General features: G+C 39.9%; 1 protein-coding gene across 1 annotated transcript in view; it reads left to right on the top strand.

Moving 5' to 3' along the window:
• CDH20 (cadherin 20) overlaps positions 1–16,804 on the top strand; it is a 194,733-nt gene that overhangs the window by 159,304 nt on the left and 18,625 nt on the right. Inside the window, exons 6-7 of the mRNA XM_066247016.1 lie at positions 2,341–2,528; positions 11,705–11,958. Coding sequence (XP_066103113.1) covers positions 2,341–2,528; positions 11,705–11,958 — 442 coding nt within the window. The remainder of the gene's footprint in view (positions 1–2,340; positions 2,529–11,704; positions 11,959–16,804) is intronic.

Here is a 16,804-nt window from a genome sequence, read left to right as displayed (position 1 = left end):
CTCATTCAAGTAGAACACCTCAATATAAGAGGGGAAAATTACATGTGTGTGTGTATACATGCATGTGTGCATATACACACATACCTGGAAATAGAGTTGCAAGTGTAATTTTCTGTTTAATGAAATGAAGACCTGTCTTTAGTGTTTGGAATGTGTTTTTGTCTAATGAAATCACAGAAAAGTTTTTGAGCAAGGGATAGACACAAAAGAAGGCCTGATTAGAGAGCCATGCACAGAATGGCTTGGCCAGGCTGGAGACAAGAAGCATGCAAGTCTGTTAGGAGACTCTGAGAGTGGTACAGATTCAAACTAATAAGACTTGAGGAAGTGGCAGGAGTGGACTGAGACATGTGAAAACATGGATTTCTGCCTACTGATTTCTTGGCTAAAGGAACTAGGCAGAGTGGAATCAAAGCTGACAATGACTGGGTGACAGGGAAACTGTACTAGTGATAGAAACAAAGGATGCATAATAATGGAACTACAGCCTGACCTGTGGTGGTGCAGTGGATAAAGCATCGACCTGGAAATGGTGAGGTTGCCGGTTCGAAACCCTGGGCTTGCCTGGTCAAGGCACATATGGGAGTTGATGCTTCCAGCTCCTCCCCACCTTCTCTCTCTGTCTCTCTCTCTCCCTTTCTCTCTCCTCTCTAAAAAAAAATAAATAAATAAATAAAAAAATAATGGAACTACAGTCAGGGAATGAGGAAGACATATACAGAGTTGAATATGAAGTAGCAGCAGGACAATCAGATTAAATGTCCTCAGGCAACGTGGAAGCACAGCGCTATGATGTGGAATGGAGCCCAGCAATGGGGACAGGAAGTTAAGAAGAAGACATTTAGAAGGAGTAGCTGGAGGAGTTGAGAGCAGCAGACACAATTCCAGGGAGAAAGACTTGAGCAGGGAAATCCGATTGAATAACCACTGAACTAAAAACAAAGAATCAAGCCTGGCTATCAGCTGAATAGTTACAGTTTGAGTCAGCCAGACCAAGTGTACCACCTATTTTATCAATGCAAATACAGCAAGAGCTCAAATATTTATACACAACTAGTACACGCAAAGTCCCCATGAGATTTCACGAAACAAAAAGGCAGGATACCAGATAAGAAATTAAATGTATTTTTTTAAAACCACACAACACACAGCTTTCCTGGTGTGGAGAAAACTGCAGGCAGAATCTTGTTTGCGTTTCCCAAAAGTTCTGCAACAGCATAGCCTAATCCATCAGCGACTTTGGAAGTGAATAGAAAGAGATCATGAAATCCGAATGCCTGCCAGCTTGATACAGACATTGGCAATTTCCTGGCTCATACTGGCAAAGAACAGGCATCACTTCTCCTGTGCAAGGGAGGGAGCTGCAGGCTGGCTGGGTGCTGTCAGCCTCCCCAGTTTTCTGAAATCAAGCCCTCACATCCCAGGCTTCCCTGTAGCTGGCAATGCATATTAGACAGGAGACTATGTACATATTGAAAATGTAATTTTTCCTGTTAGTCACGTTATGATTGACAAAATGATGAAGAGCATGAAAAAGCTGAGCCCCTGAGAAGGTAAGTTAGTAAGGCTATAATCCATGGAGACAAAAATAAACTGCATTGTGAATCCAGGATATCAGGTTGAAAAGGAGAACATAACAAGCCCTGAGCTTCTTACATAAGTGAGAATTTTGGGGGTGTTCTATGCTAAAACAAGAGGACACGACACATCCAAGCTCTGTCCAGGAAGAGGCCGTCCGTGGGCAGTCCCAGGTGCAGGACCACATTGACAGACGACACACGGAGCTGGTGGAGCCGCTCTTGGCCACCGTTCCTCCTTTACAGATCGCTGGTCACCAGTAAATGTGGGCAAGGGCAGCTGCTCAGAGATGGATACTCAGTACTACACTGGCCAGGCCACAAAGGGAAACGTGGGCATTTGAAATGTGAACAGAATAAAATGTACTTCATAACCTCAGTGTTTTTTCTTCCTCAGAAGGAATTAACATTTGGGGAAAGTTCATTAGGAAGGACTGAAAGATTGAAAAGCAAGGTCCTCCCTGCCACTCTGAAGGTAGATGCACTGAAATAAGAAATATTTTTGCTTGTGTCTCGTCCTACTCTTAGGATTATGGTCAAGCTGCTTTGGCCCCTCCTTACCGAACCTCCAGGACAGGCTGAGACCCAACAGCACTGCCTCTTCGGACCGACCTCGGTTTTTATCTGTAATACTCAAGTTTTAATTATTGAACCAGGACAAAGATGGTTTACACAGCATTCCTGGCTTATATGATGTGATACTGATGAGGCACTTTTTATAGTGACAAATGACAAGACTGCATGCTCTGACCTTTCTTCACAGAACACTACCAGATGAGTGTGCTGGAATCAGCGCCCATCAGCTCCACTGTGGGGAGAGTGTTTGCCAAGGACTTGGATGAAGGAATCAACGCAGAGATGAAGTACACTATTGTGGATGGAGACGGTGCAGACGCCTTTGACATTAACACAGACCCCAATTTCCAAGTCGGCATCATAACTGTGAAGAAGGTAATCCAAATTATTTCAATGGAGTCTTTGAACGTATATGAGATGTCAATATGGGCTGTTGCACTACTGACATGTATTGCTTCAAATCCTCTAATAAGCACACTTTTTTATTATTTAAAAAACTCTTAATCCTTTTGCTTACCTATAAACACTGACTGTGTCATCATTTTACAGAGAGAGTAGCAGATCATGATAAAAATACATTACAAAGACATCATTTCTCCCAGCTCACTACTTAGCCACTTAAAAAACTGTTATAGCTTAATTCCCTAATAATGTTAATGACTTAATCAATATTTGCACTTGAATAACTCATTTTTTACCACAGTATACCATAAATAACAATAACATAAGCTGTAATAATATTTATAAATCAATAAATAACAAGGATTTTTAAATTGCTACTTACAGATACATAGATGCTAATTAGACCTGGAAAAGCTTTATCCAACATAGCTGTTGGGTGAGAATATCACTTGAAAATCCTTTGCTTCATGTTACATTACCAAGTTTTCTGAATATAAACTATTGTTTGTTTGTTTGTTTGTTTTTGGTGGTATAAAGCACATATGGATGGATATCTTCAGGTGAAAAAAAAGTTTTTAAAAATTAAAGTTTTAATATCTTAGTAAATACATATCTGAGAAAATCAATTCAAAAACTCATTGGTTTAATCTTCTTCCTCTTCAAATTTAAATACATTTGAAAACCTAAGATATCTTAAATTAGTTACTGAACAAATATTTGTTGAGTGTCTATCTATGTGCCAGGTATTTCTCTAGACATTTAATGTAGAGAGTAAATAAAATAGCCAAACATCTCTGCCCTAATGGAGCTTATATTCTAGTAGAGGAAGAAGACAATCAAAGTTGCAAGGCAGTCAATAAAGTAATAGAGTAGGAACTGGTAAGTACCATGAGGAATGAATAAAATAGAATAAACTGGTATCAGAAGAGCCAAAAGGACTAAATTTAAATTGGGTGGTTGGGTTTGGCCTTCCAGAGAAGTGATGTTTTATACAGATTTACATTAGTGGGCAGAATCGTAGCACCAAGTTGAGCAGGTTGACAATACACAACCCTTGGAGGTGTCCTATAAATGACTTTTGATGAATGGGCATGGAGACATTGAGGAAAGGGACAATCAGTGCAAAAGTCCTGAGGCAGGATTTTGCCTGGTTTATTTGAAGAACAAGGGACATGATAAGACTGAGTGGAGGGTGACGGAGGACAATCTGACTTTAGGTTAAATATATGCAACAGAATTGAATGACAAGATGACTTGGACATGTTTTCTTTAAATATATGTACTATATGTACCCTGACTTATTGATGTCACCCCATTAAAATAAAAATTTATTTATAAAAAATAGAAAAATACAAAATAAATAAATAAATAAATAACAACAACAAAAAAGGACTGAGTGGAGGGAAAGACTAGTAGGAGATGAAAAATTCAGAAAAGTAGCAAGAGGGCCAGATTGTGTAAGACTTTATAGGCTGATGTAAGGACTTTGGGTCTCACTCTGAGAAAAGTGGAGAACAGCTGGAGAACTTTAACAAATATGTGGCATGACTGAACTTTCATTATAAAATGATTACCATGTAGGTTTTGTCAAGAAAACACCATTGTGACAAGGATGGGAGCAGAGACCAAGCTGAAAGTTTATTGCAATAATGCATGCAGGAGATGACGGTGGCTTGGCCTAGCATAGTAGGAATGAAGGTGGTGAGAAGCGGTCAGAATCTGGATGTATTTTGAAGGTAGAGCCAAGAGGATTTCCTAACAGATCAGATGTGGCTATGAAAGAAAGAGAGGAGTCAATCGAGGAACAAGAAGAATCAAGTTGCTATTAACTGAGATGGGAAGTCTGCAAGCAGAGAAGGAGGCAGGGGTGACAAAGATTGAGATTAAGTTCTGTACGTGTGACACCTGCAGTGTCTATTACATACCCAAGTGGAGTCTGCATTTGGAGAAGATTCCTGGCCTGGAAATATAAATGAGAGTCATAAGCACTCAGATGGTACTTAAAGAAAATAAAACAGGATGCTGCCTGACCTGTGGTGGCGCAGTGGACAAAGCGTTGACCTGGAATGCTGAGGTCGCTGGTTCAAAACACTGGGCTTGCCTGGTCAAGGCACATATGGAAGTTGATGCTTCCTGCTCCTCCCTCCCCCTTCTCTCTCTCTCTCTCTCTCTCTCTCTCTCTCTCTCTCTCTCCTCTCTAAAAATTAATAAAAGTAAAATTTTAAAAAACCCAAGGGACTGAGCGTAGAGGGAGAAAGCAGTGAAATGAGCCCCACAGCATCCCAGCGTGATGAGGTCAGGGAGCAGAGCAGGGATAAGTGAGGAGCCTGAGAAGGAGAGCGCAGACAGAAAGGAGGGGAATCAAGGGAGTGTGGTGTCCTGGAAGGCATGAAGAAACACCTGCCAAGAGAAGAGAATGACCGCCTGTGATAAATGCTGCTGCAGGTCATGTGAGAACACTAAAAACTACCCACAGACATGAGGACCATGGAAGACCTTGATGAAAGCAACAAAGTTGTAATGGAGAATGTGGCCCAAGCTAATGCATTTAATAACTTGATTCTGTGGTGTTCCCCAGGGTTGAACTAACGCTGCTTTAGAAGGGAAGAGCTCACGTCTCTCCTGTTTCACTTAAGGTGCAATCAAATTCAGCAGAAGAACAAATACACCAGCATCTCACCAACCAGGAATCCTTATAACCAGCGCATGATGACTTCAAAACAGTGCAGAATGCTGAGATTCATTTCGGAGTCATTCAATAAGTCTGAATGTAATTTAAATATTTTAGTTCCTTATTTTCTTCTCATTCTTTGAGAATTAGTGACACATGGGTTTATAAGTTTATAAAAGAGAAATAGAAATAATAAAATTTAGTGTATGACAGGATTAAGAACATTCCTCTATTACAGTCTGGCTGAAGTTAACAGTCAATACATTGCTTATCATGACCAGTAATTGTAAACAGGGAAACGCTCAAAGTTTTGAATAACTGTGGATTCTTTCATGCAAAAAATTTTCTTTAAAAAAGTAAGCAATCAGAAAAAGAGTTTGAGAATTCTTAATGTGTTTCAAATTTTATATCTTAAAATAATATATAATTCTAAATAATAATGTAATGTTAATTTATGTCGTTATTAAGATATAATAAGGAGGCAGAGTCATAGCACCGAGTATCTGAAAGGAACTTCAGAATGTCATCTCTCTAGTTCCCACACCTGGGGAAGGATTAAATCTCAGAAGACGGAACACAGTCCTTCATTGTCACTACTAAAACTACATCCATGTTTAATCAAAATAGGTGTCAGTTTTGTCAGGGTCATTTGTATTTCTCTTCTGAACTTACAAGGTGACAGAAAACTGAATTAAGAAAGAGGTCAATAAGTTGGGTATATGGGCAAGTCAAATATAATAAATACTCCAAAGGCCATGACTGCTCAATTTGTGCATTTGGAACAGCATTCACTCAGATGACTGATCCACACCCATCTTCCTACTTTGTATTACTGATGTATAAAATGGAAACAAAGTTCTGCTTTTGATTTATTTCCCTAAGGCCTTTTACTCACCTAAAAAGCACATACTTTTTCAAAAAGAGAAATTAAGCTGAATTGATAGAACTGGGTCTTCATAAAGCCACACTGATTACTACTATTCAGTATCTTGGGTCTTTATGGCTTTTAAGTAATCAATCATTTGATTTTCAGTCTCGTAAATGCCTGAAAGATAATTTGAAATATACATTTTCAGAAGTCTTCATTCTGTGAGCATGCTGCTATGCCATTCTCCGTCTTCAGTATTTCTTCTAGCTCCCAGCGCCCAGTAAACAAGAGTTCTGAGTCCATTATCCTCTTAGGCAGGCCACAAAGAGCAAAGTCCTGGATTTCATCAAACCTAAGGTGTCCATGAAATGTAAATCCCATTCTTGTTTATATTATATACCACTTAAAAAAAAACAAAAAAAAATCTCTTGCCAATTTCAGCGATGCAATGTTTTCTTACTCCTAAGCTCAGTTTTTGAAAATCTCTTGCAGAGATATATTTGCTTCACTAACCTCAGAATAACTCCCTGCTGTTGTTTACATGCCATTTCTGCCTACACAACTTTTGTTTCAATATTGAATCATAAAACAAACTTTTTTGAAGACATTTTAGAAGGCAACAAAGTTCAACATGTTTAATACCAACAATGTGCAGAATTCAACTGAACTATACACAACATGAACAACTTTGATCAGATATGACTTGCACAAATAGAAAAAAATGTACCCTATCTCCTACTGGGCCTAAAACTAGAGAATCAACCCTATTTCCAAAATGTCAAAACATGAAAAAATGTACACCTTAAAATCATTGAAATATGGTAACATTATATATATATATAATCACTCAACCAATACTTGTTAATACTCATACTGAAAAACATTTTTGGGCCCTGGCCGGTTGGCTCAGCGGTAAGAGTATCAGCCTGGCATGCGGGGGACCCGAGTTCGATTCCCGGCCAGGGCACATAGGAGAAGCGCCCATTTGATTCTCCACCCCCTCCCCTTCCTCTCTGTCTCTCTCTTCCCCTCCCGCAGCCAAGGCTCCATTGGAGCAAAGATGGCCCGGGCGCTGGGGATGGCTCCTTGGCCTCTGCCCCAGGCGCTAGAGTGGCTCTGGTCGCAGCAGAGCGACACCCCGGAGGGGCAGAGCATCGCCCCCTGGTGGGCGTGCCGGGTGGATCCCGGTCGGGCGCATGCGGGAGTCTGTCTGTCTCTCCCCGTTTCCAGCTTCAGAAAAATACAAAAAAAAAAAAAAGAAAGAAAGAAAAACATTTTTGTACTATTTAATGTAACAATTTTTTTGATTTTTGAGTTTTAGGCCCTCAATAGGCACCGGGGAGTAAAAATCTGACCAAGTAATGGCCTTTGCCCTTGAGGGACAGTAGAAAATAATATTTGTAGTACAAAATAGGAAGAGCCATAATAAAATTATGGAAAAGTGTTATGGGAACAGAGGAAGAAATAACTAATTCTACTTAGATTTGCATTACTATTTTGAGCCATAATTTTCATGACTCGGTTTTTAAGAATATAACGGCAATTCACTTTTGTGTCCCAGCTCTAAGAAAGTTCTTGAATTTGGAACTTGAGTGCTGAGACATTACACCTCTGTAATTTACTATTATGAATAAGAAATAAACAATACTTTTATGTTAAAAAACAAGAAAACTTTTTTTTTTTTTTAATATTTTATTGATTGATTTTTTTTAGAGAGAGAGGAGTGAGAGAGAGAGACAGAGAGAGAGAGAGAAGGGGGAGGAGCAGGAAGCATCAACTCCCATATGTGCCTTGACCAGGCAAGCCCAAGGTTTCGAACCGGCGACCTCAGTGTTCCAGGTCGACGCTTTATCCCACTGCGCCACGACAGGTCAGGCCAAGAAAACTTTTTGAAACAAAAAGTCAAGCTCATATTTTTGTGGGAAATATAAAATTTTAGGGTATTTAGGGAAATGCCTTTCAATTTTAAATAATAAAATTATTTAAGTGAAGGAAACGATGTAATGATCACTAGAAAACTTCTTTTTCTTGTGACAGTGAGAGAGACAGAGAAAGGGACAGATAGGGACAGACAGGAAGGGAGATGAGAAGCATCAATTCTTCGTTGTGGCACCTTAGTTCTTCATTGATTGCTTTCTCATATGTGCCTTGACCAGGGCGGGGGGGAGGGATACAGCAGACCTACTGACGCCTTGCTCAAGCCAGCAGCCTTGGGCTTCAAGCTAGCAATATTTGGGCTCAAGTCAGCGACCATAGGGTCATGTCTATGATTCCATGCTCAAGCCAGAGACCCTGCACTCAAGCTAGTGAGCCCGCACTCAAGCCGGATAAGCCCACGCTCAAGGCAGCAACCTTGGGGTTTCAAACCTGGGTCCTCTGCATCCCAGTCTGATGCTCTATCCATTGCACCACCACCTACCTGGTCAGACACTAGAAAACTTAATTTAAAAGCAATTTTAACAATAATTAAAAACTCACTTTAATCTCCTTAACAGATGGTGCTGGAACAATTGTATATCCATATTTAAAAGAAAAAAAGAACTTCGATTTATACTTCACAAAAATAAACTTAAAATGGGTCATATACCTAAATGCAAAAATACTAAAACTATAAAATTTCTATAAGGAAACATAAAAGAAAATCTTGGCCTGACCTGTGGTGGCGCAGTGGATAAAATGTCGACCTGGAAATGCTGAGGTCGCCGGTTCGAAACCCTGGGTTTGCCTGGTCAAGGCACATATGGGAGTTGATGCTTCCAGCTCCTCCCTCTTCTCTCTCTCCCTCTCTGTCTCTCTCTCTCTCCCTCTCTCTCTCCTCTCTAAAAATGAATAAATAAAATTAAATTAAATTAAAAAAAAAAAAAAAAAGAAAATCTTTGTGACCCAGATTAGGCAAAGATTTCTTAGATATAACACCAAAACTCCAATTTACAAAAGAAACAGTGATAAATAAGACTTTATCAAATTAAGAGTTTCTGCTCCTTCAAGGACATTAAAAGAATAAAGCACAAACTGCAAGAAAATACTCACAAATCACACATCTGATCAAAGACTTGAATACAAAATATATAAAGATGTCTTGCGAAGACTTATAAAAATGTTCCGCATTATTTAGTATTAGGGAAATGCAAATCAAAACCACAAGATACCACATCACATGCTCTAGGATGCTAAAATAAAAAACACTGATAAAACCAAATAATGACAAGAATGTGGAGCAACTAGAACTTTCATACATTCTTGGTGGAAATGCAAAATGGTGTGGCCACTTTAAAAACTGATTTGGAAGTTTCTTAGAAGTACTTAACCTTATAATCCTGCAGTCCCACTCCCAGGTATTTACCCAAGTGAAAAGAAAACCTATGTTCACACAAAAACCTGAATATAAATGTTCACAATGGCTTTCTTCAAAACCATCAGAAACTGGAAATAACCCAAATGCACCCCTAGTGGAGAATGAATAGTGGTACATCTATACAATGGAATACTATTGGGCAATAAAAAGTAATAAACAACTCATTTGCACAACATATATGAATCTCAAATGTATCATGCTAAATGTAAAAAAATCAGAGTCAAAAGAGTATACACTGAGCAACTCCATTGATATGATATTCTTGCAGTAAGAATAGAGCATAGATCAGGGCTTGCCAGTGGGGAGGGGTTTCCCACAATGGAGCACAGGGCAGAGGAGAACAGGGGTGATGGTGATATCAGTTCTGAATCTTCTGGAAGTGGGGTTTCTGTATGGTGTCATATAAAAAGCATTTTATTGGACCTGCAGTTGGAGAACTCAGACTTTTGCAGTAAAATTTATTCAAGGTTGAAACATAAGGTTGCTTACCGGTATTCAATGTCTCCTTTCCACCTTCTCTTCGTTAAGCCCAGTATAAAAACCAAAATCCAGATATCCTGCACCATGGTTTAGCCCATATCAAAGCTCAGTCCAGGTCAAGCACTGCTCAGAGCTTATACTTGGGAGACCATCCAACTGCCAGCCTATGCAGCATGGCTGCTGCTTGCAGACCCCGCGAACAGATGAGCAGGACAGACTCGTTTCCAAGCAGGAGAGCGAACTTTGCTAAGCCTGTGTTTCTATTTTCAGGCTGAGAAGAACTAGCATTCCCTAAGCTAATCAATTAGTTTCTTTAAAAACTTTGTGGGCCTGGATCTGTTCCTCCTGCTAATCAATTAGATCCTTCTTCAAGGCTAGACTGACAAGGCTCTGTAGTCACCGTTCTGGCTTCCCATGCACAGGTCTTACAGTGGAAGCACAGAAACAACTTCCCCCAGATGTGCCTTGGGGAGATTCCTCACAAACCGGAGTCTGGAGGACTGAGGCACAAGGGACTCTGAGGGCACAATGGAACCCAGAAATGTGCAGTTAATTAAGCTACATGGGATGATGCAGCTTCCTACTGAAGCAGGCTTTCCAAGTTCTATAGCATAGAATGTCCAACTCCGTTGGCTCTCTTTTCCCATCAATATCTAGGTAGCTGCCTACATGAACAACTGAATCTCTCTGTATCTTGATTATCATGGTGGAAACATGCAGGCATCTGTCAAAACCTACAAAACTTGACACTGAGATTAATTTTAATGTATGTAAATTACATCTTTAGTAACAGCTTTGCTATTCTCTGCAATTACTTTACAAGACTGACTTTCTATGATTTTTTTTATTATTGACGATGTTTTGAAGTAATTGTTCCTTAAAACATTTAAACATTATGTTAGTAAAAATTAAATAAATAAATAAATGGATTATTCTGAAAAGATAGTATTCACATTCGGTCCTGAAGTGCTGTATTTCTTTTGATATAAAACATTCTGCAGGTAGGGCTAAATCAAAAAAAGAACCACATACACAAAAAAAAAAAAATTTATGCTATAAAATTTTATTTTGTGGGTGAGCACTAAATGGGACATCTTGAAGTCCAGTCCAGCATTTCTATTCTGACTCGGAACCTACCATGTCAGTTTGGTTCAGTCTTTGAGGTCTGAGTCTGTTTCTTCAACTGTAAAATAAGGCATTAGAGTAGATTGTTAAAAGAGATTTTTTTTAAATATCATCTACGATACAAACCAAATACACAAATACTGATCTGACACAGTACCCTGAGAACTCTTGGGAAGGGTGCTTATGATAGTTTCTTGGAAAAAGTCACTATTTCCTTTGTACTCAAGAATTTTTTTAAGGAAGAAAACAAAAAAGCCTAGGCCCCAGTTATATGGGTATTCTGAAACAGAATTCTACTTTTAATTATCATGACATCTTTTCAAATGAGCAAACAGCTCTAAAGACAAGATGACTGTGCTGATTAAAGAGCAGCTGTATTAGAGTCAGCCCTGCCCAGAGTACAGTGGCTCTCTTCACCATCTCTGAAGCATCTAGCACCTTTCTTACTTTCTTTACCCAAGTTGTTGAAACTGACAATAAGGCCAAGAACTACAGAGCAAAAGAGGAATTCCCCTTATTTTTCCCCGTATCTCTTTTCTATCATTTTAATGAATTGGGGGATCTACCCACTAGCCACTAATGTCAGTCATCCTTTGGAACCCTGACCTATATGCTATTGGCTAATCAACTTTCCTGCCATTACTTTTCAGCCCCTGAGTTTTGAAAGCAAGAAAAGCTACACCTTAAAAGTGGAGGGAGCCAATCCTCACCTAGAGATGCGTTTTCTGAACCTGGGCCCCTTTCAGGACACAACCACAGTGCACATCAGTGTGGAAGATGTGGATGAGCCCCCCGTATTTGAACCTCGCTTTTATTTTGTGGAGGTACCTGAAGATGTGACAATTGGAACAACCATACAAATCATTTCTGCCAAGGACCCAGATGTGACCAACAACTCAATCAGGTTTTTCCACTGATTTCACCTTTCCGTTATGTCATGGAGTCTTCCCTGCCCTTGCATCAAATTTTCTAGCACTTTTTTCCTTTGCTTTTTCTATCTCTGGAGATTCTCTTATTTTTTAAAATTCTTTCTATTTAAGTAGCATGGCCTATTCATGATAGAAGTGAAGTACCATTATGTCTACAACTTACTGCCAATTGGTTCAGCAACACACACACACACACACACACACACACACACCTCTTAGTTCTAATCCCAGCCCTACTGATATTTGGGGATGGATAATTCTTTGTTGTGGGGGCTTTCCAGTGCATTACACAATGTTTAACAGCATCTCTGGCCTCCAACCATTAAATGCTAGTAGCACCCCAAACTGTAATTACTTAAAATGTCCCCAGATATTTCCAGAAGTCCCTGAAGAGGGTGGGGTGTGAAAGTATTCCCACCTGAGAACCACTAATTCAGATAAACAGATATATAGATGTCAAAATGTTAAAAATTATTGAATCTTAGAGGTAAATATTAAAAGTGATCATTGCACATTCTTTTGATTGTTATGAACCTTTGACTTTTTTGCTTTAAAAAATGGGGGAAAACATGACATATATATTTCCAAACACCATAAAAGAACAGACACAGAAAACTACTCGTGTTTCCAATGGCTTCAATGCCACGTAGACTGGTCAGACAGGGCTTTCTACTGCCAGCCCACAAATCAGTCTCTCCAAAATGTGTTAACTTACGGATCCCACCAAGATGCTCCCCCCCCCCAAGACGGGGAAGGAGAACTGCTCTTACAGCCACAGTCACTTCCCATCAACTCTGGAACCGAAGTGCAAACAGCTGGTGGACAGGTTGACACTTCAACCTTCCAGAGCAACTGCCAAGCCTCTGAAGCCTGACACAAAAGATCAGGGGGCCAAGGCTGTTTGCGGCCATCTATCACATTAAATGTTGCAAGTCACACAAATGGATTTGAGGCTTGAATGCAGCTAACACATTTTAAACACACCCCAATTTATTGAATGCCTTTTCTGTCAGCTACTTCCCTCAACCTAGTGCTATTTTGTATGTAATGAAAATGTGCTTTTGCAGTTTAACAAAGGAGGTTCTCTCCTGAGAATACACTGAAGGAAATCTGCTTCCTCTGACCAATTTGTAAACATTTTACATTTTCAGGCATTTAAAATGGGTACAGTGATTTTGTTTGAATTCTGGTCTTTGATTTTTAGAAGTCAATTAATCTTTATGAGTCATAACAACTTTATAGGAGTAATATTTCTACCTTAAGCTGTTTAAATGTATAACAGAATACTCAGTGGATACTTCCACATCTTTCCAGATTGACTCTGGACTCCTCCATGGTAAGCACTGAAAATATGATTTTGTTAGGAGTCACATTACTAAATGACAAGCAAAAGAGGCTGAATGCAGTCAGGAAACACACACACCACACCACTCCACCTCCCCCACCCCCACTCTAAGTGAATGTGCATTTTCAGGACTAAAGTTGTCTCAAGACATAGCTAGGAAGGAAGGAGTGACACCAGCAGGCCCAGCTCCACTACAGGCATGAAATGAAATGAGGAATACAAAATGGAGGAATCCTGTCTTGCTAACAGGAAGTGCTGCTTTACCTCAGGGGCCCTTGAAAGCTACTAGTTGGCCAGCATAACACACAGTTAGCACCATGGAAGTCCATATGAAATGCCTGCTCCTCCAATAGAGGAACCCAAGAGTGAACACGCTAGAGGTATAGAGCAGAGCCCACTGGAATTATTCTGGGGGGCGGGAGGGCTCTGGGTTCTGAGAGAGAAACTGGCAAGAACAAGGCAACAGCCACAGGCCTGGCGGTAACAAAGGGCTCGGACACAGTGGCAAAGTAGAATCCCACTTCTCAGAACTGAGGGTCATTCTCCCTCTACATTTCAGCTGCAAAGAAGGATTATTCATATTGCTAGATACGATGTCCCTGACTCTTTGTACTGTCCCCCAGGAACAAAGAATGGTCCCTGGACCCAAGCAGAAAATCAGAGCTCCTTGAATCACAAAGGGAAAAGCACCTGGAAGTCAAGAGTCTGGCCATCATTTAATAAACCCATTTGGGAATTACTCTATGTTATCTTTCCCCAAATTTATCCTTATTTTTCCTATAAAAATTATTTTCTCTTGAAATAATTTGCCTATGTTATATGCTGCTTGGCTATTTTTTATCTTCTGCATTTTTATTATAAATAAATGAGATTTATATTCCTAAAAATAAAATACATATTAAATTACCCAAAAGCCAACATGTTACCTAAAGTTTAAATGTTAGGAACAAATAACCATTTAACTTTTTAAAAAGATTATTAGAACTTTTATCATCTCTTTGTAGAAATTTATGGTGTGTCCAGGCATAGAAATAGGTCGTTATGTACTAGCAAATCCCACAACTAGTCTACAGATATAGTTTTATACAGGAAAAATACAATGTTTGGATCTCCTAAAATTTTAGTAAACGCTCAAGGAATTTCTGGCAAGCGGGGAACTAAACCATTTGGCAAGTGAAGTCGCTCGTGCTGTGTGAAACAGCCAGCCCTCTTGCACCGTCTAGGCGTGTGTGTGGATTAGCGAGCCTGCTATGAGCCTCCCTCCAAACTGCTCTGAATTCAGCGGCTGTCCTGAGCCAAGCGAGTGAGCAGGGAGCCCAAAGCACAGCAGCCACGGTTCACTCGAGGGAGTTGTGTGTGTGTCCATGCCCACAGGAGAATAGGATGGTTGGAGAAAGGAAAACCACCCACATAATTCACTGGTGTGTCCCAATGTCCTCATTTCCATCTGTACAAACACCTTCAGTTTGTGCTCCTACCTCCGGAAGTTTGGCTCAGTGTCCCACTGGGAGTTCTGAATGCTGTAACCGCCTCTGTCCAGGCCCTGAGTGGAAGTGGGAAAGGGATCCCACCTGATGAGGCCGTGCTTCTCGGAGGCTTTCAGTTAGCTGTTTCTGCCACTCCGTCTCCCACGGCACCTGTGACAGCGCCACGGCGTTGTCAGTCTGAGTGCAGGAAGCTGGTTCGTCACAGCGCTCCCCCCCCCCTACAGTTGGCCTGTGGCCAGGAGAGCGGCCATCAGGGTTACTGGCTCTGTGGGCCGAATGCCGGCTTCACTCATGGGGTGGGGGGTATGCTCAAAGAAAGACTCAGGAGCCACCCGGTATGTTTTTCCTAAGACAAATTCAACCCTTAAAATAGCCAGTAAGCTTTGAAACTAAATCACTAATTATACCTAGGGGAAAAGAATGCTCCAGTTAATTTCAAATAATCTCTATAGGCATGTGTTTGTTCTTTAATAAAAACTCTATTGTTTGCTATCATGGCTTAATCTACATTTGAGAAGAGATCAGACACACAACACAATATATAGATGATATATTATAAATTGTTCACCTGAAACCTATGTAATTTTATTAACCAGTGTCATGCCAATAAATTCAATAATTTTTTTTTAAAAGATCAGGTTTTGTTTCCTTCAACAATCTCATTCATTCTATGTGCCATGAGGCAACTTGGCCTGGTAATTATGAACAGGAGCCTACAACCCAATGGCCTACTCATGATTCCCAGCTGAGACCTTGGACAAGTGACTTAGCCTTTCCGCACCCCAGTTTTCTCACCTGTAAAATGGAGATAACAGTACCTATTGTGAAGATTGAGTGAGTGAGGTGTATATATCAGGACCTGACAGCAGTAGTGGTCACTAAATAGGGTCAAAACCAGAAACAGACATTAATCTGCTTCCTTGAATTTCCCAACTCTTGGAGAGGTGTCACTGAAGTGATTCCAACTTCTCTAGCCCTTGGTGGTCACCTTTCCTTTTAATTCGTAATTCTCTGAACAGCCATCCTGACTCCTGCAGGAAAAAATACATATTTGAAACAAAATATATTACCAAATAATACACATGTGTGCACATACTATATATATGCATGTACATATATTTGAGACAGAAGTTTCACCATCAACACTGGCAGTAAGCTGCATGTGACAGTCTGATACAGACATGATATTTTATTTCATTTTCTTTCAACATTAGTTAGAAGCCACCGCAGCAATTTAACTAACCCACAGTTTGAAAAGCAATGTACTAAAGAAACTGCTTAGTCCCACTAAATGGCAGTTTCCGAGTTTCACTATTGCTGGCAACTTTAAATAGAATTTTGAACCCAATACATTAGAGTAAGAGTGTGTGTGTGTGTGTGTGGTGTGTGTGTATGTGTTCAAATCTTACTTTAGCAAATTATTAACTGTGCAACTGTTTATAAGTGACCTAAGTCTTAGTTTCCTCTGATAATTGAGATAATACCAACCTCCAAGAGATGTTGTAAGAATTTAAAAAGAAGCTACAAAATGCCTGGTATTCAATAATGACAGATATTATAAATTACTGGTCATTACCAAGGACTACATAAGGTTCTCAAGAATGGCTCTCAACCATGACTACATATAAAATTACTTATGGAGGGTTTTCAATATACAGATGCCTTAAATTCCCTCCACACTTACTAAATCTCCCAAGATGGGAACCAAGCAAGTTAACACAGATGAGATAACACAAAGGGTCGGACTGTCAAATCATATTCAAAAGGAATTATAGATCTTTCCAATACCAAGGTAAATAATGGCTCAAAGGATACAGACAACAGCAAAGTACAAGCCAAGTATTCTTTCCTTGGAAAAGTCTGAAACTATCAGGCACAAGTTGGAAAAGTCTGAAACTATCAGGCACAAGTGATTTTAATATCCTTATTTTCCTGCGTAAGGATGCACGCTGGTCCACACTGAACATAAAAGTATAAGCAATGGATGTT

Source organism: Saccopteryx bilineata, chromosome 11 (assembly GCF_036850765.1).
Source record: "Saccopteryx bilineata isolate mSacBil1 chromosome 11, mSacBil1_pri_phased_curated, whole genome shotgun sequence".
Taxonomy (NCBI): domain Eukaryota; kingdom Metazoa; phylum Chordata; class Mammalia; order Chiroptera; family Emballonuridae; genus Saccopteryx; species Saccopteryx bilineata.
Note: the sequence above shows the minus strand (reverse complement) of the source record. Positions and strands in the feature narration are given on the sequence as shown.